The 25,397-nt window shown below is 32.2% G+C and overlaps 5 protein-coding genes across 8 annotated transcripts; 2 read left to right on the top strand and 3 right to left on the bottom strand.

The window, feature by feature from the left end:
- Positions 1 to 2,524: 2,524 nt before the first annotated feature.
- On the bottom strand, positions 2,525 to 6,166 carry morula (anaphase promoting complex subunit morula). Its single transcript, XM_034318648.2, has 8 exons — positions 5,953 to 6,166; positions 5,319 to 5,751; positions 4,916 to 5,154; positions 4,642 to 4,822; positions 4,336 to 4,561; positions 4,027 to 4,211; positions 3,407 to 3,952; positions 2,525 to 3,331 (listed from the first exon to the last, which is right to left on the bottom strand). The coding sequence occupies exons 1-8, from the start codon at positions 6,022 to 6,024 to the stop codon at positions 2,892 to 2,894; spliced, it is 2,322 nt and encodes a 773-aa protein (XP_034174539.1). The 5' UTR covers positions 6,025 to 6,166; the 3' UTR covers positions 2,525 to 2,891.
- A 2,045-nt stretch (positions 6,167 to 8,211) lies between these two features.
- Positions 8,212 to 9,083, top strand: LOC117601320 (Elongator complex protein 6). Its single transcript, XM_034317937.2, has one exon. The coding sequence runs from the start codon at positions 8,233 to 8,235 to the stop codon at positions 8,983 to 8,985; it is 753 nt and encodes a 250-aa protein (XP_034173828.2). The 5' UTR covers positions 8,212 to 8,232; the 3' UTR covers positions 8,986 to 9,083.
- A 296-nt stretch (positions 9,084 to 9,379) lies between these two features.
- Positions 9,380 to 16,045, bottom strand: retm (real-time). 3 transcript variants are annotated; one of them, XM_034317935.2, is made up of 17 exons: positions 15,758 to 16,045; positions 15,582 to 15,681; positions 15,292 to 15,441; positions 14,916 to 15,047; positions 14,537 to 14,665; positions 14,342 to 14,448; positions 13,982 to 14,055; positions 13,543 to 13,845; positions 13,340 to 13,428; positions 13,108 to 13,245; positions 12,821 to 12,941; positions 12,594 to 12,718; positions 11,915 to 11,983; positions 10,690 to 10,936; positions 9,955 to 10,049; positions 9,618 to 9,760; positions 9,380 to 9,519 (listed from the first exon to the last, which is right to left on the bottom strand). In XM_034317935.2, the coding sequence occupies exons 2-17, from the start codon at positions 15,642 to 15,644 to the stop codon at positions 9,450 to 9,452; spliced, it is 2,055 nt and encodes a 684-aa protein (XP_034173826.1). In that variant the 5' UTR covers positions 15,645 to 15,681; positions 15,758 to 16,045; the 3' UTR covers positions 9,380 to 9,449. The 3 variants fall into 3 exon arrangements, with proteins under 3 accessions (XP_034173826.1, XP_034173825.1, XP_034173827.1); XM_034317934.2 differs by having other exon boundaries at positions 15,845 to 16,045; XM_034317936.2 differs by lacking the exon at positions 11,915 to 11,983 and having other exon boundaries at positions 15,845 to 16,045.
- An 8-nt stretch (positions 16,046 to 16,053) lies between these two features.
- Positions 16,054 to 18,685, top strand: LOC117601321 (calcium and integrin-binding protein 1). 2 transcript variants are annotated; one of them, XM_034317939.2, is made up of 6 exons: positions 16,054 to 16,167; positions 16,368 to 16,422; positions 16,496 to 16,530; positions 16,943 to 17,190; positions 17,282 to 17,480; positions 17,553 to 18,685. In XM_034317939.2, exons 2-6 carry the CDS (start codon positions 16,372 to 16,374, stop codon positions 17,572 to 17,574), a joined length of 555 nt encoding a protein of 184 aa, XP_034173830.1. In that variant the 5' UTR covers positions 16,054 to 16,167; positions 16,368 to 16,371; the 3' UTR covers positions 17,575 to 18,685. The 2 variants fall into 2 exon arrangements, with proteins under 2 accessions (XP_034173830.1, XP_034173829.1); XM_034317938.2 differs by having other exon boundaries at positions 16,073 to 16,422.
- A 307-nt stretch (positions 18,686 to 18,992) lies between these two features.
- LOC117601322 (receptor expression-enhancing protein 5) lies at positions 18,993 to 20,859 on the bottom strand. Its single transcript, XM_034317940.2, has 4 exons — positions 20,444 to 20,859; positions 19,508 to 19,740; positions 19,304 to 19,439; positions 18,993 to 19,229 (listed from the first exon to the last, which is right to left on the bottom strand). The coding sequence occupies exons 1-4, from the start codon at positions 20,568 to 20,570 to the stop codon at positions 19,183 to 19,185; spliced, it is 543 nt and encodes a 180-aa protein (XP_034173831.1). The 5' UTR covers positions 20,571 to 20,859; the 3' UTR covers positions 18,993 to 19,182.
- Between the last annotated feature and the right edge of the window lie 4,538 nt (positions 20,860 to 25,397).

The following is a 25,397-nucleotide window of genomic DNA, read 5'->3' as shown; positions in this document are numbered from 1 at the left end:
TTATTTGTAAAGTAATAGACTTTAATCGTTTATTAAATACATATTTTCAATTTTATAAAATTAAGTTTTTAGAAGATAGAGACTGAATGTGCTCATTAGTAACCTGATTCTGAAATTGATATCTTTGTAAAAGGCAGGTTAATTTGATTACATTTGAAATCATAAATATTCTCATGAATTTCTATCCAGAATTTTCTATCTCTTCTCTATATTGATATATAAATAATAATGTTTAAACGCGAGCTCGAATTTATCAGTCAATTCATATATACCGCAGTTCACCAGAATCCATAACTGCGAAAAGACCAGTTTTCGTTCTTTGCGCTTCTCCAGTGCGCAACTTCGCCCTGATTGGCGATATTCCCAAACGAAATGGAAAGCGATTAGCAGAGAGCTCGCTGCGTTCCCCCACCATCTTCCAACCTGCGCGTCGCAGTTATGGACTCTGGTGAACTGCGGTATACAAAGAATAATTTGTGTGATTCTTGAAATTTGCCATATGTACATGTAATAACAAGAACATCTTTTTCACGTTTGTTGTGTATATTTAGAGATTTGTACAACACGCTTGTATTTTTCACAGGCACTTTTAACAACTCTTTTGATTATCGAAACGCAAGGTAATTAATACTTTGTGTAAATAGATAATTACGTTTCATAATATAATTGTACCAAGAGTGATCTGAAATCTACTTGAGTTTTTAGCTTAATATAGTGTTTATTATATTTTAACATTATATATATATATACATATATAATTCAAAGAAATATATTTTATAGAAATATATGTAGGAATAGGAAAAGTTGAAAATTGAAGGTACTTTTGTTGTGTATTTAGTGCAATAGTGTATTTAGATATAATTAGCACCAGGGATTGAAAGCTGTTACAGTAACGGTTTTTCAAATACTTTTAAAGAATTAATATTTGTAAGGAATCAGAATTAGTATCGGCCCTACAACGGTTCTGCATCGGTTTTATATTAAATAAAAACAAATTTGAATTTTCTACTACATCTAATTATATTTTAACATGAAGGTTACATATTTCTCGTTAGGATTTATGTTTCGCCAATTTTTGCTCTTTATTTAAATTTAATGCTAAAATGTTTAGTATCATGGAAATTTCAATACATGTAATCTATGTATGTCGCAGCGAACCATGTTTCGAGATACATAATTATTTACCGCTCTAAGTAGTCTTTCTATCAGACATTCATGTACATATATTCCTGTATTTATGACGTCTTCCAGGGGCGGACTGGCCATCGGGAATCTTCGGAAAAATTCCCGGTGGGCTGATAGATATTTGGGGCCTAATTAAGTAAAATTATGGCTCTAATTCGAAAAGAGGGTCCATCATATTACTAATCTCCCGGTAAAAATTTAAATTCCAGTTCACCCCTGACATCTATAGTTGCGATCGTGGAATGATGCGCCGATGTTCATTGCGGTTTGCGCAATAAATTTTCATTTTATATTCTCCTAAAAAGTATCGACTAATCCGTCCAAATGGTGTTGCAATAATTTGCTTTTCATCATGTACGTACATATCATACAGGCTTTTTCAAATTCAAATTTATTTACTGTTCGATCAGTACCGTGTTTAGATAATTTATTTTATGTTTAAAATTTGAAAGCGACACATTCGTTTGTTTCATAGAGATTTTTAAATAATTGTTTCCTGGTTTACTGTTTCTTCAAAGATATTTCAGCATAATTACTTTCAATATATACAATGCATATGTACATATACAGAGAAAGTTTATTTTTTCTCCACGTATGTAACCTACATATTTAAAATCATGCTTGTATGCTTGTATATACGCGTCGCACGTGTAGGAGTGTGTGTAACGAAAAGCACTTAATCATGGTAATTGATGTCGGAATCGTTTTGGAACCAATACGGTTAAACATCATTTCTGCTTTTAACAACTATGAAATTTATCGATTCCTTGTTACTGTTTTAAGTAGAATCAACTTTACACAGTTGAGTAGTTTTGAATAGTTATTTGTAGAATCGGGTTTCAATTCCTGGCTTAGTATATACTTACATATGATATAAGTAACGGCATACGCCATACGCATATACATTATGTATTCACATGCATGAAATAATTATAATTAAATTGTACATCATGTTAAATTATATGTAAATGTTTAAATCTTAAAAATAACAAAAAGATACTCTTTAACATTACACGATGTCGAACATTATGTTTTAACATTGAATAATATTTTTTTCTTTTTATAATAAAAAAAGTCTCTAAAACGTTCTCCGTTAGTATTAATCGCCATTTATTAACAAAACGTAACGCGTTATTTTAATCGTGTAGTTACGTAAATCACTTTTACGAATTATTGTCAAAAATATTAATGAGGATTTCATTAAAAGAAAGCATGTCAGTTGTTTTAATAAAACAAAAAATCGTTTCAAAATTTGATAATATTAATTTCTTTAACCCATGTTTATTAGCATTTGTTCCCTTCATGTCGCCATTATTATTTACTATTTCTCTTTCGAGTCTTTTTTCTTTTTTAACACCCCAAATTTAATTTTACTGTAATGGTAGTTTAATAATAAAACTTAACAGTGTTGATAGTACGGTATACTTTTTATTTATAAGCATTACATCCAGATTAAGAAAATGGATATTTTACAAATACAAGATTTCAATAAGATATACTTTCGAGGTTATCTCGAAAATTACTTAATGTTACCATTAGGACAAATAAAATTTACATTTCTTTTGTACAATGTTCATTATTGTTTTCGTACAAATATATGAAATAAATATTTTTATAATATATACACCGAGACGTAATCACTTTACGTTTCTTTCTTCTTCTTCTCCTTTTTATAAAAAGAAAACGAACGAACAATGAGTGCAAAATTATGATTTAGGTAAACGATATAAACCACCTGAAAATAATAACTGATGTTCCCGAACTTTTCTATCTAGAAACTGTCTCAATTCAGGTAGACCACATTCCATTGCACCCGGACCTTGAGATGCAAACATTTTCAACATTTGATGAATCCTTTCCAACGGCATGGAATCTAAATTAGTCAACATGCCGACGATGTAAGACCAAAACACTTGTAATTCTTCTTCCCTCTGATCGCTCGCAGACGCCATTACACTTTCGATTTCTTCCTCCTCGACAATATCTGTCAAAGATCTATTCTTCGTCGAGCTTTCTTCTTGTAACACAAATACGTCGTTAGATACTTCTTTCAAAAGACCTTGCGATACCCAAAATGTTATTTTTCTTCTAAGTACGGTTGCAGGAGCGTGCATCACTTCAGCAAGTTCTTCCAAAGTCCATTCCTCTGCAAAAATTAAATTTTAAAATTATATCAATTTACATTTACACTAATTATATTGTTATATAAATGATTTTGTACTTTTATCTTGAAAATGTAAGATAATTGTAGCGTGTATAGGTGTTACATTTATATCCAATTTTCTATCTTTCAATTCAATTTCCAGGGTTACATTTCCAAGATGTGGTTTCCAACAGAGCGTTCTATTTCCTTTCAAAGTCTCAAATGCTTTCACGTATTTGTTCAACTGATTTTGTACAATTTTCGGTAGTTCCAATTTCCAGTTTTCTTTGAACGGTGGCCAAAATTGCGCAGATAATATCAACGCGGACGTAGGAAACCGTTGCTTCTCCAAAATGTAATTTGCATCAGACTGTATGTGACCGTCTATCCTTTTAGAATCGTATACATCTTTCAACATAACTTCACAATAATGTAGTTGATTTTCTCCAAAACGCCTTTTCAGTAACTCCAAATGGCGTATTTCTCGTTCGGTGTGATAATTTAATTGAGACAATAATCTATCCGCTAACAATGTACGATATTCGTTTACAAACAGATCTTGGCTGCCATATATATTCACCAACATGGAGATTATATCTGACATTCTGCGTTGGGCTGATTTTGCTGCATAAAACAAATCATAATATTGCAATGTATCAAAAAAAGATTTTTGTACAGTGGAATATTTAAAAATATACCAGGATCAGCGTCAACAGGGTCCGGCATCCATTTATCCCAATCTTCGTTTTCTTCGTCGCCAGAACCATCGTCTAATTGTATAGATTCTCCTTTAACTAATTCATCCGCTAGATCACTCGGTGAATCGTCGAGCAAGTCGCTTACCACACAACGAACAGTGTCTTCTCTGGTTCTTAAATAAATTCTGTATAAAAGAGTACAATGTACAAATAGATTTTCAATCATTATCACAAATGTTCCTAACATTTATGTAATAACATAAAATAAATGAAATATTGATTCTATTGAAATACAATAATTATAATTACTTAATAGGTTCCGTTATTGTTTCGAGAAGAACTCCAGTTGGATCCAATTGTCGTAATGCTCTTATAGCTGCTATATAAGCTGTTATGATATCCGGTGTATTTACACCTGGATGCAGTAATCTTGATTTCAGTGCTTCTTGTAAACTGTCTATTAAAAATTTTCGAAGATCGGTTCGTTGCAAACAAATACGTAGATCATCCACAGCAGGCTGGGAATCAGGATATTCTGAACATAAAGAATATTACAATGTGTCCGGGTGTAATTCCAATAGTATTGGAATTAAATAATGTTAACCAAATAAATACCTATAATAATATCAAAGAGTTGTTCAATTCTGAATCTTGTATATGTTTCGTATAAAAAGTGTGATAATTTCTGTTTAAATTTCTCTATAGCATTACGGGTTTGATCATTTAAAGATACAATCTTTGAAGAACCACCAGAGTATATTCTGATCAACCAATTCATAACAACTGTCTCGAGCCACTGGAAAGTTAATGTTTCCTCGTTAATTGTTTCATACTTAATAAATAATGTTTGTAAATCAAATTTGTATTATGTCAAATAATAAAATATTACATTTTCTAGCGATGTTATCTGTGATACATCAAATGTTTTGTCACATGATCGATATATGTGATTCTTTATGCGTATATGTATCAGGGATGTAAGAACATTACCAACTATTCGTTCCAGCAATTCCAACTCAATTAATTTTCTATTGGTTTCGTGGAACATGAATACTATCATTTGGCACTGACATTTCTCTACTTTTTGGAAACAACCCATACATTGAAGCGAATCACCTTCTGCTTTAGCTATTACAAAATACACAATATTAATAATATCAATGTTTCTTTACTGTACTAAAATAAATTGTAAAATAAGATTTTTATGGTATGAAAGATACACAGAGTATATGTAAAATTGAAAACTAACATTAATGTTGAAAATTATATATCAAGCATTTTATATAAATTACCATGCATAGCATTGTCTGCACTGCAGAATACGTTAAACGATATTTTATAAAACTGTTCTACTATGTGTTCATAACGTAAGGGCAATTGGCTTAGCAATGTAGACCTCACAATTAATTTAAACTGATTCAATATATTGTTTTCACCAGTTGTTTGAATTACTTTAGTTTGAACCAGATATTCTAATCGTTTTAATAGTGGTAAAAATTCAGTTAAACTTGTATATAATCCATCCACTGCATTTTTAAAATGCTCAAAACCTTGCTGTCCATCTACAGTGTTTACAAACTGTTTCCAAAATGTAGGAGCAACATTTTGTCGTATGTATAGTTGTATATGATAAATAACTATATCTTCAACAAAATCCGTCAATCCAAGGGTCCTTATTTCATTAGCTATTTTAGTAAATTCATCATCTGTACATTCGTTGTAAATCTAAAAACGTAATCTAAGAAAGTATTAGGTTATCGTGCTACAAAGGTAACGAAATATTTTATTTATTTAGCTATTAAATTACATTCTAAAATTAATAAAGAAACATAAATACGTACGAAACATGAAAAAGATTCAAATCAATCATTTATAATACATTTCAAAATATTTTTAATACTAAATATTTATTAAATTCAACCTAACCTGTTCATATAAAATAGGAAATGCATATTGTATCCGAGGAAAAATATTGTTTTTAATATCTGATTTAGCCATATTATTAAGAAAATTTCAATAAAAAGCGCTTAACATATAAATCTTTTTAATACTACTTGGTAAACATTATTATGTTGAATTTTAGTTGTTTTATAGCAACCATTGTATCTAACATCTTCAAACTTACATACATACCTCGGGGTCTTAGATACCCCGAATGCCGTAGTGTCGGTAAGCAAAAAGTGTCATCGGTGCTTCGGGGTCCCTGACACCCCGCGTGCCAAAATGTCGGTATGCAGTGTCACCGGTGTTTCGGGGTTCCTGACACCCCAAGATGATATTATGTCGGTATGCAGAGATAGTAACCGGTGCTGCGGGGTCCCTGGCACCCCGGATGCTATGTGGTTGCTATGCAAAGATAGTCACCGGTGTTTCGGGGTCCTTAATATCCCAATATAATATTATGTCGGTATGCAGAGATAGTAACCTGTGCTTCGGGGTCCCTGGCACCCCGGATGCTATATTGTTGGTATACAAAGATAGTCCCCGGTGTTTCGGGGTCCTTAATACCCCAATATGATATTATGTCGGTATGCAGAGATAGTAACTGGTGCTCCGGGGTCCCTGGCACCCCGGATGCTATATCGTTGGTATACGAAGATAGTCACCGGTATTTCGGGGTCCTTAATACCCCAATATGATATTATGTCGGTATGCAGAGATAGTAACTTGTGCTTCGGGGTCCCTGGCACCCCGGATGCTATATTGTTGGTATACAAAGATAGTCACCGGTGTTTCGGGGTCCTTAATACCCCAATATGATATTATGTCGGTATGCAGAGATAGTAACTGGTGCTTCGGGGTCCCTAACATCCCTGGATAATATCAGGCCCGTATGAAGAGGGCACAACCAGTATAATTTTTCTGCAGAGTTTATTTTATTTACATCATTTATTCTTTCTTGCTTATTACATACGCTCATCGAAGAGGAATAACATTTATGATTATATCCCTCTTTTGGATCTCAGCCGAGGACCCCATTTATTTTACTTTTTCCAGTTATGTATATAATTTTATCCCTCATTATATGCCAAGGCCATCTCAGTATCCCTTACATCCCTGCAACCCTTAAATACCCTTTTTTTTTTTTTTTTAACGTGGTGGAAATCTTCAGAATGACACCGTCAGCCCCCCTGGAGAGGGGCCGGAGGTAGTGTGGGATTTTTACCCACTAAAACCACCACGGTGGCCTGCACTAGGGCGGTAGGGAGAGTTCTTTAACCCTCCGCCATGTGCCAAACTCCACCAACATCGGGGGCCACACCCGATGTCGGCACCCCTCGGGCCGCGTGCACTGGAGACCGGGGCCCCAGCCCCGGAATTCCTTTACATCCCTCGTTCCGTTATATCTCTGCATTACTTACATCCCTGCATTCTTTTCATCCCTACATTCTTCTCATCCCTACACTCCTTATATCTCTTCATCCCATAAATCCCAACGTTCTTTTCATCCCTATATTCTTTTCATCCCTACATTCTTTTCATCCCTACACTCCTTATATCTCTTCATCCCGTAAATCCCTACGTTCTTTTCATCCCTATATTCTTTTCATCCCTACACTCCTTATATCTCTTCATCCCATAAATCCCAACGTTCTTTTCATCCCTATATTCTTTTCATCCCTACATTCCTTACTCACTTCATCCCTTAAATCCCTACATTCTTTTCATCCCTACATTCCTTTATAATAAATATAATATAAAGACGGTTTTGAGTAAAGGTAAGTAAAGGTAAGTTAGTTCCTTTTTTCGCCACCAGGTGGCGCTGATTCGACATCGAAATTTTAGTTCACATTTTTGCCGCCAGGGGGCCAGAAATTCGGCAAGGTTTAATTCCTTTTTTCGCCACCAGATGGCGCTGATTCGGCATCGACATTTTAGTTCGCATTTTTGCCGCCAGGGGGCCAGAAATTCGGCAAGGTTTGGTTCCTTTTTTCGCCACCAGATGGCGCTGATTCGACATAGAAATTTTAGTTCGCATTTTTGCCGCCAGAGGGCCAGAAATTCAGCAAGGTTTGGTTCCTTTTTTCGCCACCAGATGGCGCTGATTCGACATCGAAATTTTAGTTCACATTTTTGCCGCCAGAGGGCCAGAAATTCGGCAAGGTTTAATTCCTTTTTTCGCCACCAGATGGTGCTGATTCGACATAGAAAGTTTAGTATGCATTTTTGCCGTTAGGGGGCGCTATTTTTCGAAAATTTCGCGTAATGTGTAGCATAATGGATTCAGTATTAGATACACTTGGTATTGATAAAGTAAATATAGATAGAAAAGTAATATTGATTGAAGAACAGCATTATAGTAATGCAAACTTTCTATTAAGTGCAATTATCTCACATGCATTAAAGAAAGATTATGGAATTTGTTTTGTACTTTTCCATAGCACTTTCAACCATTATCATAATGTGGGTATGAAATTTGGTTACAATCTTTCATTGTTAAAAGAGAAAGATAAGGTTACATTTATAGAACCAATCAAAATCAATGCACCTGACATGGATAATATATATAAAGAGACAATAAACAAAGTAATTGACAATTTGTTTATTACTATTAAAAATAAATACAATAAAATGAAGACAGACAATAAGCCTGTGATTATTATAATTGATGATTTAAGCCATCTTTATAATTTTGGATTTAATTTGAAGCAATGTATGTATTATATAAGATGTTTAAGATCACTCATTGAACATGATGATACTTCTGAGCTTTGCATTATGACACATGCTTATAAGCATGAAGGTTCTGATACATTTATAGATATTCTCAAATATATGGCTCATTTATTTGTTATGGTTGAACCTTTGAAAACAGGACATTCCAATGATGCAACTGGAATAATGACAGTTAATTGGAGGGTTGATTCCATTAGAAGGAAACATAATTGGCCAGAGGTAGCAAAATACATATATAAATTATCAAATCGTCAAGTGCAGATTTTTGCATCTGGTATATGAAGTGTGTAAAATAGGTTTTTAAGAAGTGTGTTTACAATATTTTACCATACATGTCTTCACACAAAAATAAAAATAAAATATTCTGCAAATTTTTCACAAATATTATATTTCACCAGCTATTATTTTCTACAATATAAAATATTTCATAGATATCAATGTAGATATTCTATAGATTGTAAGAAAGGGAAATCGTAACGATATTTTATAAATCTAATTTTTATTTATTTTACATATCTCTTATAATTAAATTTTCGTGCTTTCTACTTACAGGATTGACAGTGATATGCTTATTAGAAATGTACAATTTTAAAAATTAAAATTTAAAAACTTAAAATTGTATAAAATTACTGTAGTGGAAGATATTCTACAAAAATTAATAGCTTTATGAAAAATAACATTGCACTATTTTTTATTCTTAGTAATTTCAACCATCAATTAACGCTCTATGATGTATCTGTTACATGTCATCTGGATAAGAATGAAACTGCCTCTGACTTTGCACTTATGCCAGATTGCAAGCTCATCATAGATCCCCTAGAAAGCAAATTATATGTATTTCCACACTTATAATTGCTGTTCAAATGACATATTTACGTAAGTGTACGCATATTAATTTATTTAAAAGAACATACCTATAGTGAATCGAAGGTAGCGTTTCATAAAAGTACATTAATTGTGCTTTGTGACTACTAATGGATGGAAGAAATTCTGTTTGATCATCTTGATTATGCCATTGCAATACATATGTACCTGCTTCTTGCATTATATGAGAACCCTGTACCGATAAAACGAACGATTAGTTTACACTATTATATCTTATCGGGGAAATTCGGTGTTGAATACAAGTTTTTTAATTAAAATCTAACTGTAAGTCAATATCTACAATTAAATAAATTTCGTAACAAACAGAAAAACAATATATTATATGAAATATGTATACGAGTGAAAGTAAAATAATGATACTGTTACCTGAATACTTTCACCATCGTGACAAGTAACACTGGGTTCAACTTTAACGAAAGGTCCTTTTATTTCCTCCGTTTCCACCAATTCCGCCTCCTTATCTGTAAAAAATAATAACAATTATGTTTGTTACTTATTTATTTTAAATAAAAATTTTCGAGTATTCCTATAGGCTTTCCCTTCACTGGGAATGGAAGTAAAAATTAATATTTTAAGAATTTCTATTCCTGACTATATCGCAATTTTTCCTACGGAAGCCTCCTATCTACCGATCACAAGAAGTCTCGCAGGAAGGGACAGGGGGACAAAAGGGAGTGCTACGCACACATCGACTGATCCCCTAGTTTTATACGAGCCTAATTGGTAGATGAAACCGTTTCAACCAATGATACGTCATGTTACGTGTAAAAAAGAATGTCACGTGTAAACGGAGGTGGAGCGCAACCAATCAGATTGCGTTATTCCCATAGGACTTCTTGTGATCGATGGACAGTACTTTGCTCGATGCTGTACTTATTATATACAACATCAATCATAGTGTCCGTTCGTCTAGTGTATTTTGTAATTTCAAATAAATTACGTTAATTATGTTAATGTTTATGATTATGTTAATTATTTTAACGCTTTTATTAAATAATTAAATCTACGATATTTGCTGCGGTTAAACTTGAACTCCAAAGTCAGTGCTTTTTCACTAGACGAACGGACACTATGACTGACGTTGTACATTCGTATACGAACCTGAAGGCGAAGTTTTATCATCCGGATTAGCTTGATATAGAACAGTAAACGTAAGATTATGACGAATCACATCAAAATCCCATGTCAAAACTGCTCCTGGGTCGTTAGAATGTATTACTACTCGATGAATCTGTCCACGAGTTAAAGTAATAGTATGATACAAGCTATGCCCTTCTTCGGCGGATGCAACTTCCAACTCCGAATTGTACAGCTGTTTCGGTACGATTCCTCCCTCGGCAGTGCAAGCCTATAAAAGTACAATTTTTTAGGTACATAATGAAATATAATAAATGGTAAATTTGAATGATACGCTATGAATAATAATCGAGCATGCACGAACATATGTACAGGACCGGGTTAAGATTTCTGGGGTGCTGAGTCTATCAATCCTTTGATGGCTCCTTAGATTGATAAACATAGCCCAAAAATGTAAATTTATTAGTAAGGAAAAAGAGCAATAGTAAAAACAATTTCATTCGAATTTCATGCAAAGTGGGGCCCGGGACTGTAGCCCCCTTAGATCTCCTCTTAATCCGGTACTGTATATGTATAGAACTCTTATATTTACTACGCCTATATGTTTTACACAATTGGCATCTTAAAAGAAAATATGTTACTACTCATGAAGATTTACTTTCGGTCGACGATGACGATCGCTGTGAACATTTTATTAATATTTATGTTTAGATTTTTCAAGCTTCAGTTACACAAAAAGTACAATACTCTCTCACAGTGAGGTGAGATCAGGAGCGGAAATTGTCAGAAATTAATCGGTATTTAATACGAACAATTCGTGCACCTTCGAGTGTATTAAGAACGAGGGTGAAACAAAGCGAAAACGCGACAAGATGATTATGTTTTGCGAACTTGAAATGGTGCTAAGAAAGGGAGGGAAGTTTCAGATTGGAGTGGAATATAAAGGGTGTCCCACAACGATAAAAAGATTGTTCCTCGGCAACCATCCTCCAAGGGTCCTACAATCGTTCTGGTAGACCCTGGTAGAAGGGGGCCTTTTTATCGTTGATTATTGATTGCAACTATTTTATAACATTTAAATGATTGTGCAATATTTTATATGTTTTCAATGTAAATAATTATCAAATTGTAAAATAATAAATGACACTGATGAACAAAATATCAGTAAAAAAGAAGCAGAATGGAAACTAAAAACATCAGGTATTACTACACTCTCCAACATATAAAATAAAGATATAAAAGTTCTTACGTTATTAGCAGTTGCGTCGAAAATATAAAATCTTCGAGGTACCATACCATAAATCTCGCACATACTGTCCTATTAGTTAAAATATATTATTTCTAACAATGAGATTAGGTACTTGCACACAATACGTATTACAAAATACTACCCAAAATAATTAACGGTAAAAGTATCATTACTCGCGTTATTTCTTTCTATTTAAAAATAAGATTAGAAATTTGAAAATCTTTTTATGTAAAATAGTAGTGTGCGACCATTTAGAACTCATCGCGATACGAAACGTCGTGTCAACAGTATAGCAGCTATAAAAAACAATAAACGAATATCAAGGGAACAAAGCCTAATAAATTATCCAAGTGCACGTATCGAAAGCGCACACGAAAAGATTAACTTTTCATATCATACGACAGCCTTGATCCAGATTTTGCAAGTAACTAGGCAACTTATCTTGTTGGATGATACAGAAATTGTTTCAAGGCCTGCCAACAACAAAAACCTGATGACGACAAAACGTTTCGATCAGCGAGTCCGTTATTTTGTTTTGACATTGTCTTTTCATTTTGTTTCATTTTCAACAGTGTTTTTCAATATGTCTGTTGTGCTACGTCATCGTAGACTATCAAACTGCATTTAATTTGTATAGAATGTCTTCTCTTACTCCGATAAATTATTATTATTTCTTTACCTCGGACGAGCCTCCAAGAAAATCCGGAATAAATTCAGGGTCGATATATTCGTCGATACCGCCTGCACCTTCTTCCTGATAACTGGTACCACAATAAAACATGAATTTCTTCCTTGTATTTTCATCTGGGAAAGAAAATTTTATTATATTTATAGAAAACGAATAATTAATAACTATCATCATTATGTATCTTGTAATTAACATCAGAAGCATTAATACTTTCTTACTTATGAATGTGCTGATAAGGGTCCATAAAATGGGGAAACATCTAGGTGCTCGTGTAACGAGAACTCTACCCATTGTTTCTGGGTAATTTATCTCAACAATTTCAATGATCCGTAATAAGGCCTGTGACAAGAAGTTATAAATAATTTCCCCTGCTTACGATAAATTTTCATTTGATAAAGAACTACTTTTATAATTGTATGATTTATATTAAGCTGAATATAATTTAAAATACATTCAAGATAGTCAATAATTTTACCTTTAAACATCTTATATCAAAATTTTGTACCTTTATACCAGGCCTCCATAAGTGGCGCATATTTAAGCCTTCCAAATCTATTAATAAAGTCCACTGGGATACCGGATGACCAGAAACAGTAGTAGCTTCTTCCATTAGATGAAGGCCTTCCTCGCAAATGTGCAATGCCTGTAATAGCGATAATGACAAATTTAACAAGATGTTTCCATGCATTTATTACAGATAACTTTTATACGGTTATTATTAGAAAAGTAAATTTTACCAATAATAATAAATCATCTTCTCCGATGGATTTTAATAATCCTTTCACATCCATTTGACCCATTTTCAAAATATATAAAGGTCGACCATCTGAAAATCAATGAATACATTGTAACGTGTCAAAGTATTTTCGGTATTTTTGAAAACTGAAGAGATATCTATAATTTTTTTGATTGGTAAATGTATCGATAATCATTGGAATACCTTTATCGAAATGATGCCAGCCGCCAGGAAAATAATCCTTTATTACATGTGGAACTTGATACTCCTCGAGTAATCTATCAATTTGATGCTTTTTTCGCCAGTGCAATGCTTGCGTTAGCATTTCTTTTGCTTTGTCGACTGAAAATTCGGTGGATCTTAGAAATCTTAAAAGAGTTGCATCACTGGGTACTGAGCTTCCCCTCAATTCTTTCATACTCTGACGCAATTGAATAAGTTTACTTTCTTGTATCATGTTAAGCTTTCCTAAGTATCTTTCTATGTAATCAGAAGACAACTGCATTTCTAAAACATAAAATATCATTTCAAAATTGAATAAATGCAATTAAAGAGACGAATGAAAGTTATTTACTAAATCAATAAGCATGATACATACATACAAACACACATACATATGTAATAAAAATGAGGTACATCGTACCTTTACTTTGCAAATCCGTATATGTATAAGGCTCTTTCAGATTCAGATTTTTCTGATTTTCTACACCATGATTTCTAAACACAAAAATTTTAAAAATTACAAAATGTACAACATACAGATAAAACACAATTAAAATAAATATTCTTGATTTTGTGCAATCTATTATTTCATGTTTTTGTTTCGGGGAAAACAACATAGACAAATGATGTATGGTTTCAATAAGATGTATACAATCAGTGATTAACGAAAACATTAATCAAAGTAAAACGTAACCATACAGTCATCAATGTTTTAAAGCAATATGTTTCAAATCATGATGATGGAAAATAACATTTTTTCACGATGCAAGTCAAAACTTACCCGGTGTCCTTCTCAAACGATGTCTCATTTGGATCTTTCCATGGGGACACGTAAACTATACCTTCTTCTCTTAGTTTGTTTATGAAATATTCAATTATTTCTTTACCCTATATGTTTCATTGAAAATACTACTTTTACTTATGATTTATAAATAACATAATCGATAATAAGGATACCGCATTCTTCGGAAAGTACCTTTGCTATGTTTTGAGCATACTGTTTCATTGCCAATTTCTCCATTGAATTTTCAAATCCAAAAAAATTTCTGATATCTAAGCTTGCCGTTTGTTCAAAGCAAGTCCATTCTGGATTCTGAGGATGAACCTACAAATATTATATATTAATTAATAACTACGTGCATATATTTTCATTATTAAGTGATTCGTTATAACAATTAAACTACATAATTACGTAATTATATACAGATAAAAACATTCAGCCTACAGTGATTAGTTAAAAGCAGATAGAAATACTTAAGTATAAGTGTGATCATATTTTGCTCCAATTATTGGTTTTCGTGATTATACAAAAATTTAAAAAAATTACAATGGTATAAAATGCATCAGATACTTACAAAATATCTGCACTTTTCAATTACTGTTACTCTGGATGAAAAACTTTCATTATATGCTTCAATTTCTAAAATACTACTCCGTCTATCTAAAATATTCCTTTGAATAAAGTACACAAAATCAACCCCAATTATCTGTAACAAAGAGCAAAAATAATACAAGTTGGTTAATACATACATTATATAAATCTTTATCAATAACTTAAAAGGAGAAGAAGAATGAAAGGAAAGGGTCAAATTTGAGAAAGTAAAAATTAATAGAAGATAAATGTAAATGTTAAAGAGTAAGAAATTGTATAATTATTTCTTGAAATTATGTTTTGTGTGATGTTTTCTCATAAATTTTCAAAGCAATACCTAAATAAATACATGTACATACCTTTTTCAAAATATATGGAGCTTCAACATTTAATTTACATCGTCGTTCTGTTATTCTAAGATTACCTTCTTCACACTCCTCATCCGAAACTATCTCACAACCAACTAAAACAGGAATTTGTGAGCATGTTGGAAATCTACGTTCATATGCCTGTAAAAAAATAAGATTAAAAAAAATTAAAGAAAATGTATAAATTATAAATCAGCCCAAATCATTTGGATAAAATTAAAGTTATTAACAACAAAGTATAATAAATAATCTTACTCGAAGAAAATGTATAATAAACGTACCATCATCACAAGTGGAAAAGGATGTTTATACACCCTTACAGGTGACTGATACTGCTGAACCATATCACAATGTTTATTGTAGACTGGCTACTATTTTAGGCTGCAACACAAGTGGAAACTATGATAATTTACCAAATTCAATTGAGTAGAATTAGTCAGGTGTATTAATAACTGACCGATGAATAAACAAACTTTATAAAACACCATAAATCAATTTGTAATATTCTTTTGTTTCATTTAATATACAGTATATGTCATTATACCTTGCAATGTTCGAAAGGGACATGAACATGAATACGACTTCGCGTCTTGTAAACAAAAATTTTATATAATTATAATAATTCCTTGCAACATTACACACAATTACACAGTAACTTATACATAATAAAAAAGATGCAATGCTAGCAGTAGAAACACAGCAAATTCCACTAGATGGAACTAGAATCACAATTAATAAGTAGTTGGTGAGCGTGATTAATGAGGCACGTTCGTTTTATAAACAAAAGACAAGAATGAGTTCTGCGTGAAGTTCATTTGCGTTATTTTAAACATTAATTAAAAATACACAAATTATAAAAGTCAACGAGTTAGTAGTACACTTGATTATTAACATGATCTGATAGTATTTGTAGATAAATAGTATTTCGGAGTACATCACTCTAAAGGTTGCAAATACAAATTTACCATTACAGTATTATAATTTTAAAAAATATTACATGATCATGTGTTAAAAGTGTAATAAACTAAATACTAAATATTAAGTAAATTTATAACATACTTATATAGAAAGATGGGAGTTGGTAAAAGTCAATTTACAGAAGAAGAATTGCAGGATTATCAAGTAATTCATTTTAATCATCAACTAAAGTTTTATATTAATTATTTTTACTTGTCTAATATTATTTATTTTGTAGGATTTAACATATTTTACGAAAAAGGAAGTTTTGCAGTAAGTATGTACAATTTTTGTTAAACATATACTTTAGATGATACACGTACAGTTTATGAAAATTAAATTGAAAATATTTATATCATATTGGTTTAATGTTTTTAAGCATTGCTATTTTATAAGATTGTATATAAATTTTAAAGAAATTGAATTATTGTACAAATAAAAAGTTGAATCTGTTACTTCTTTTTCTTTTATTTTGTCATTATTTTAAGCATGTTATGTTGTTAAGTAAATTTATTGTATTAAAGTAGAATAAAAATTTGAAATACAATTTATATTTCAGTTATTCATGAAATATAACAACACTATTATTAGAATATAGATTAAAGATAACTTTTCTTTTTTTTAAATTGTATAATTAGTTGAAAGAACTATCAATTAACGTTTAATTATTTGTTTTATATAACAGTGCACATCAAAAGTTCAAAGCTCTTGCTCCAGAAAAAGTAGGTCACAATAGAAATGCAAAACTTCCAATGTCAAAAATTTTACAGTATCCTGAATTAAGAGCAAACCCGTTTGGAGATAGAATTTGCAAAGTTTTTAGTTCTAGCCAAGATGGAGATTGTACTTTCGAAGATTTTCTTGATATGATGTCAGTTTTCAGTGATGCAGCTCCAAAAGCTGTTAAGGCAGAACATGCTTTTAGAATATTTGGTAATATTTCATACTTTATATACGTTATTTTTTACACTCGTTAGTCGTTGATATTTATTTGTTAGTTAACACATGAATGTATCATATTCAGATTTTGATGGGGACGATATGCTTGGTATCGGCGATTTAAGACAAGTGGTAGACAGACTTACTATTCCTCAAAGACTAAATGAAACAAATATGCAGCAGGTCCTTCAGTATATACTCGACGAAGCAGATTTAGACGATGATGGAGCACTAAGTTTTGCAGAATTTGAACATATTATTGAAAAGAGCAGTGACTTTTCTAAGTAAGAATTACATTAGTTTTAATGCTCTATCGATCATTGTATAATATTTAATATATTTTAACTTGTTTCTAGGAGTTTTTGTATACGTTTATGAAACAGAAAACATTAATACTTCATACAAAAAGTCAATCTAAGATTGTACATCGTACCAATTTAAAAACACTTCATGTAGTTAATAGGCCTAATTATTTATACTATATACTTAACGAAGAACTTTGTAAGTTAAAAATTGTATAAATCTTTTGTTGAGATTTACCTGTGATATTATTTGAAAATAATTTTTTTATATTTCATGTATATAATTCTATTAAGAGTTTGTTTATATTAAACAAAGTATAATATTACACTTTTATTCCAAGACTTTTGTTTTAAATTATGTAATTATTTGAAATGCATTAATAGTAATATAATAACCTATGGATTAAAGTTTTTACCGGAGAGTAACCATCTCTGTTTTTACTAAATATATATACAGGATGTTATGTAAAGAATGTGAGCTGTGAAAGGGTAATTACTGAGGTGATTCTGAACAACTTTATCTTTTGTCAAAATGTTGATTAAGCCTTAACTTTTAAATTATTAACTAAAAGGACTCTCCATTGAAAGTGCGGACTAACCCGTGAGCATTGGTCATTGACTGCTTAAATGACATGTCATTCAGTTCAAATCATTGCATACCGGTTATAAAATATTTACTATTCCAATATTCGACGTCATTATTAATTATGTGATGCATAATGTTATAAAAACTGGTTACACGCTTGTTATTACAGTATCAAAAGATACAATCTTGTAACACGTTATACAAATATATTGCACAACAAAGTTATAAAATAATTATTTGTTTTACGATTCTGTTATATGTATAGCGTAGATGTAGCTTAAAACGCGTATCTTCATAGCATGTGTAATAAATATCAACAATACGAAAGTAAGCATTTATTTACCACAATTTTTAATTTTAGTGAGCAAGGATTAGCGAAATTTTAAATTTCAATAACTTGAACTACATTAGATTAAGTAATAACATTTATAACATAACAAAAACACAGAACCAAACTGTAATTCATATTGACTGTATTAGTAGAAATATATTAATAGTAAAATTATCAAAATGCATGCCATTAACACCAATAATATCATATAAAATCAGATCACAAATTTTGTAGAATAAAGTTTAATAAGGATCATAATACAGTGTGATTCTCTCGCTACGCAAGATAAAAGCCGTGCCGCACAATTAAATCCTGCTGTTTTTGTGGGTAAAGAGACCCAGGGATCATATCGCTGGACCCAAAACTGCTCTGTGTGTGTTTATGGCTGAGATGAAGACAAGAAACGGAATATCAGGGGTTCCATTGTGCGGCACGGCTTTTGCATTGCATAGCGAGAGTATCACCCTGTAATTAAAAAGTAAAAAAAGAAATAAAGAATAGCGGTACATTTTTTTGAAATTAAGCACACTATTTTGGCGATACTGGAAGAAAGAATTACAAATTGTATAAATTGAAATTAAAATAAATTACCTGTGTAATAATAAAACATCATTTGAAAAATTATATAATATAGATAATATGCAAATGGATTTATATAATCAGAATGTAAAATATATTTTTGTTTCTTATTATAAAAAAAAAAGTAATAAGAAAAAGACTGAAAATATACAAAATTTGTATTCCTATGGGATGCAAAATTTTAGAAATTAATCTTTCTTCTCTGTCAACAGAGCATCTGCTGTCACTTTAATTGCTGAAATGAGAAAATTTTTAGTAAATAGCAACTGATAATAAACTGCTCAATGTATTTTATTAACATAAATGTACCTGCATCGTGAGCAGATGATATAAACTGATCAACTTTATGGTGATACCGTAAAAAGTATGGCCTAATAATACGACGGTATAAAATTAGGGAGCCATTATTATCCATAGGGGCCATCAACCACATGTAAAATAGACACTACCAAATACAATAAAGTTATTAAACAGTTTATTAAAAATTTGATATTTAAATAAATGTAACCATACCTTAAAAAGCCAATAAACTGGAAACCAACATAAAATATAATCTGAGAAAAATTCAACAATTGTAAAAATTGCGCATACAACCCAATACGTTAACCATTTTGTATCATCCTCTTTATTTGTACTTTCTAAAGCTTTCATAGAACAATAGGCTGGATATAAAAATCCAAAAACATTACTGACTAGTTGTTGTCCAATACCAAATACCAAATATAATGCTATAAACCCGGTACTACCTAAAACATTAAATAAAATCACAAAATTGAGTAAAAATACCTAGTATAAGCATAATATGATCAGAATATAAAAATATAATAATTTATTTATCATTTTGCGGGCTGAACTTTACTTTAGCGGACACAAAATTATCCACTTTTTTCTCCTTAATCTAATAGTTTTCGATGCGTAGAATCCAAAAATGCAGGTTTTAACTGTCGAAATGCAGCGGTTTAAAAGTTATGAGCGTGTAAAGTTTGACACTTTTGGTGCATTTGCTACGTTACTGCGACGCCCTATTGGCTTCTTGTCCAATGAACGGTGTCGCTAGCTACAGGCAGCAGGTGCCGACCACTTTAATGGATTTAGTCAAACCATAAATTTGATTAGGTTTACATTTATCTCGTTAGAGAGAGAGTACAGCCCATGCATTTGCTTATTACTTCTACTGTAACAATTTTATGAGTAATTTAAATACAGCTAGTGATGGAATCCGTACCCAAAAAAATTTACTGTCCCCTAAAGTAAAGTTTAATCGCCATTACTCTTTTTTTATAGAAAGATTGTCTTATCAAGGTCCTTTCACACAATGATGACTAAATGTAAATTTGTAAAAAGAAATATTTATAATTTCATCGTTAGTACTCATTATGTAAAGCGAGAATCAATGAATATAGTTAGGATAATAACTGTCACAAAGACCGAATAACCTCACATTCATACCTAAAAACACATAGAGTCGATCAACTCCTGTCTTTTTCTCAACTTTTGCCAAATATTTGGTCCAGAGTCTACTTTCATCGTGCAACACTTTTTCTAAAGATGTCTTTACAGCTGCTATTCTAGCCATTCTGTTAGAATTTTTACAAATGCAAGTTTCTTGTCTAACACAACCGTTATAAATTTGCAACTCACTACTAACTTTGTGTGTATATGCAAAATATAGCACGGGATAGCTAGGGAATGCAGATAATCGTGGTCACGTGTGTTACTCTATTGCGATATTGTCGTGTGAACTTGACTTTGATATATTCGTATGGGGTGGGCAAAAATATATGAACAACGAGAAGAGATAATTATGTAATAAATGTATGTACGTACATACAAGATAAAACAAATATTACATGTACTCAATATTTTCAACACATCCGTAGAATATAATAGTTGCTAGCATGGAAGCCGAACTTCGAATTCCGCGTCGGTAAAACAGTCAACGTTTCATTGAAAATTAGGCCGAACAGAAACTGATTTAAGCGCCACCTCAATTATCGCATGCTATCAACCCTATCAACTAACGGCATGCTATACTACGTCACCTTTCGCATAAACCTAAATGACACGTGTATGCTACGATAGCTATATATGTTATGTATAAGTACATAATTAAACAATACTGACCATGCATTCATTATTATTAATTTTCGTTCCGTAAAATTGTAGTTGCAATGTGATACACATCAGAATCTGAAAGGCATAGTTCATGAAAAATATATAACAGAGATTAAATAGAAAAAAAGCATAAATTTTGCAGCCAATTCGCTCGTATTATTTGTTGCATAATTAATAAATGTACCATAGAAATAATGATACAGTTATTAATTAGTCATCATATAATAACGATTACCCAGTTCTCACCAAGAGGAGATTGCTGCGGTTTGGAGACCCGCCCTACTTCATCCCATCCACCCTCCATTTATGCAAATTTTTACTTTTATTCAATAATGAATTCCTCTCGAAAATTGTTATAAGAAAAATATTTGTTAGTTAATGTAGCGAATTTCTATCAAATGAAAAGCAGAAATTATGTGTTCTGTGGACAAGAGGGAGATCTGGCGCCTGACCAGAGTCATGGATAATGTATAACGTCTCTGCTTGAAATATCTTCGCCAGGGTTGATTTCTTTCTACCATTGCGTATCAAACAACTTCGTTCTTATTAAATTCCATATTTTGTGATTTTCTTTTTATTTTATTTTTCCGACTACGAAAAGAAGGAGGTAATTAGTCAAAAATCATACAAGTTCCTTTTTCAGGAATTATAAAATTATATAGTTATACGTTCTATATGGTAATATTGCATTCCCGAAAATACTTTTCTGAATTTAAACTATTGTTTCCCAATTAAAAAATATATAAATCTTTTTATAGTAGCTCTTAGCTTGATATCGCTTTCTAAAAGTTATCTTCAGAAAACGATATCAATTACCAGGTCACACCACGTGGAGGTGGCTACGTTAGTGACCCACCCTAAAATCATAAGAACGTGAAACCATTCAAAACAGACAACATAAAATAAAAATTTAAGCAATACAATCTTGAAATAGAAAATAAAATTAACATCCTAATATCAGAAACAATTGAGAAAATAATAATAATTTAACAATAAAATGCTGTAACGGAAAACATAATTATTAGGATTAGATATACAATAACGCGAAGCCATACAAAACAGACAAACTAAAATAAAAATTTAAACAATACAATCTTGAAATAGGAAATAGAATTAACATCCTAATATCAGAAACAATTGAGAAAATAACAATTCAACAATAAAATGCTGAAATAGAAAATATAATTAACATCATCATTTCTGTAACAATTAACAAAATAACAAGATAACAATTCAACAATAAAATGCTGAAATAGAAAATATAATTAACATCCTAATATCAGAAACAATTGAGAAAATAACAATTCAACAATAAAATGCTGAAATAGAAAATATAATTAACATCATAATTTCTGTAAGAATTAACAAAATAACAATTCAACAATAAAATGCTGAAATAGAAAATATAATTAACATCATAATTTCTGTAACAATTAAAAAATAATTCAACAATAAAATGCTGAAATAGAATATATAATTAACATCATAATTTCGATTACAACTGAAATGAAAAATGCTGAAACAGAATATATAATTACCATTACAATCTCAGGGTAGGTTTTAAATAAATAGAACATAATTAAAATAAGAACATGAAATATAATTGATGTGCAAATCAATAAGAAAAGAATAATTTATTTCAATAAAGCAATAAACGAAAAAGAAATAGCGGAAATAAAATCGCGAGTTGACCATTCAACGAGCTGGGTATTGAACTCGTAAAATGTCGAGTTCAATACGTCCTGGACGGTATTATTCATACCGTTCAAGGAAAAACACAAAAAATGAAAAAACAAATTAGCGAGCATAGTGACAGAATGACTGTCCATCCGAAGATGGAGAGCCATTAGTAGTTCCCCTCTTCTGGGCAAGTTTTGCCGGGGCTCTTCAGCATATAGCCTCTTCTTTCTTCGGCAATAGCCTCACAAAAATCACTCGCGAAAATTTTACGTTTGCTCAGACATTTGTAAAAACGTAACACGTAAACGAGCAACGATCTCTTGAATCGCTACTCGCATACCTGCACAATTTTTGCAAATGTCCAAGCACAAAACACCTTTTAATTTCACTTCACTTCACTTCACTTCATTTCACTTCACTTCACTTCACTTCACTGCACTTTCACTTTAATACTTCATTTTTGTAATCGGGTCTAGTACCACGACTACGACTTACAAACTAATAAGGCTTGGCCTTGAAAAAATCAAGAGAGAATGCTAAATTAATTAATTGATAAATTAATTAAATTGCATTTTCATCTTTTCTCTTGATTTTTGGTTTCCCAACCCCAGATACAAGCTTCTCACGTATTAGAGGAGAATACGAAGAGAAACATGAAAGCTTGCTCTGGCCCTGCCTACTTATAAACTAAACTCAATCACACCAGAAGTAAACTACCTGCCTGCCTATCGCTATATTTAAAAAAGGGCAAAAATCATTCTCACAAAAATTCACTCCACGGTACTCATACAACCACCCGGGTGCAAAAATGCCTACACCTAGAGAGAACGTCCCGGGACGCCTCCGACACCCGAGTTCAATTCAACTTTCACACTCTAATAAAATCACATACCTTTTTGCTGAAATCGACTGACAAATAATAGTGAACATTATGCTAAAGTAATACATTTCATTTTCGTATTCTATTGAATTATCTAATGTAAAAATTTTTCAATTTATTCTTGATAAGTATTTTGTAATATTATAGTAAGTTAAGATTGTTAATAAACGATACAAATCCCACATCCTAACCACACACACACATGTGGAACTTCTATCGTGGTTCACTATTGGTTCACTACTTTTGTCAGTCGCCAAAATGTATTACACTTAAAACTAAACCTTGTCCACCGCCCTCCACCCACGCGAGTACATCTAAGTACCCGAATGAGCTTTGGGCATAAAAATGAACAAGGCCAAAGGTATTTTCACCTACCAGTTTTCTTCATGTGTGCTGAAATGCCTAAGCTAAAACGTATGATTAGCAAAAACTAAAGATGATATTCTCACTTTATTAAAAGTAAGAATATCGGCGAAATTTCACGGCTCCGATTTAGTATATGGGCTGGCCCCCCAAGGGGGTTTTATTTTTAATAAAAGTGACTCAACTTTGCAAATATAAAGCTTGAAGAGCAAATACAGAAAAGCAAAATTGAGCAACTATGACATAAAACATGGTGCACTGCTAACATCAGTTGGCAACGGAGGTTCTTAGGCCCCCTGGACTTGCGCCCGACGATACATACCACCCACCCCGCCTGGACGTCGTAACGCCAGGACAGGATGCACCCCTTCGCTAAGAGCGCTACCCGCCCGTCCAACACGTTGCATCCAACGGTGTCAGATTGACGGACGCCCATAGTATAGACAAAAGGACTACAGTTTAGAATATGGTAACATATTTTCATATCTTCCGTATTCTAAAGCTGCGCCTGCAAAGGCCTAGTAATGCATGGGTTTATCTCCCATGAGATGGTGTTTCACGGTCTTATGCCGCGGAATCCTTGTAACTAATTTGATTAAATAAATAAAATATTGGATTGAGTTTAAAAACCAAAAGGATTCCCACCAAATACTAGTCAGTGCATTGTCATATTTACTCTCGCGTTGGAAATTTTTCGCAACACTAATCAAAATAGAAAATCCTGATCTAAAAACATGACTAGTACATAAACCTCTAACGGGCTAATATTTCACTATACTGATGAATGATGAGTGTGAATGATGAGTGTTTAGGGTCGAGAACCGTGAACGTGACAGAATGAATTTGAAGTACGAACGAAGAGCTTTCTACAATGCTTGAAGAGCAAATACTGAAAAGCAAAATAGAGCAACTATGACGCAAAAATGGTGCACTTCTAATATCGGCTGGCAACGGAGGTTTTCGGGCCCCCTGGACTTACGCCCGACGCTACATACCACCCACCCCGCCTAGGAAAGGATGCACCCCTTCGCTAGGAGCGCTACCCGCCCGTCCAACACGTTGCATCCAACGTGTCAGATTGACGGACGCCCATAGTATAGGCAAAAGGACTGCAGTTTATTAAATGGAACATATGGATGTGCGCCACATTCTAAACTGCGCCTTGAAAGGCCTAGTAATGCATGGTTTTATCTCCCATGAGATGGTGTTCACGGTCTTATGCCGCGGAATCCTTGTAACTAATTTGATTAATTAAATAAAACATTGAGTTCAAAAACCAAAAGGATTCCCACCGAATACTCGTAAGTGCATCGTCATAGTTACTCTCGCGCTGGAAATTTTTCGCAACACTAATTAAAATAGAAA

This window comes from Osmia lignaria, chromosome 6 (genome assembly GCF_051020975.1).
Source record: "Osmia lignaria lignaria isolate PbOS001 chromosome 6, iyOsmLign1, whole genome shotgun sequence".
Classification (NCBI taxonomy): domain Eukaryota; kingdom Metazoa; phylum Arthropoda; class Insecta; order Hymenoptera; family Megachilidae; genus Osmia; species Osmia lignaria.
The sequence above is the reverse complement of the archived record's forward strand: the minus strand, read 5'-3'. Positions and strand labels throughout refer to the sequence as shown.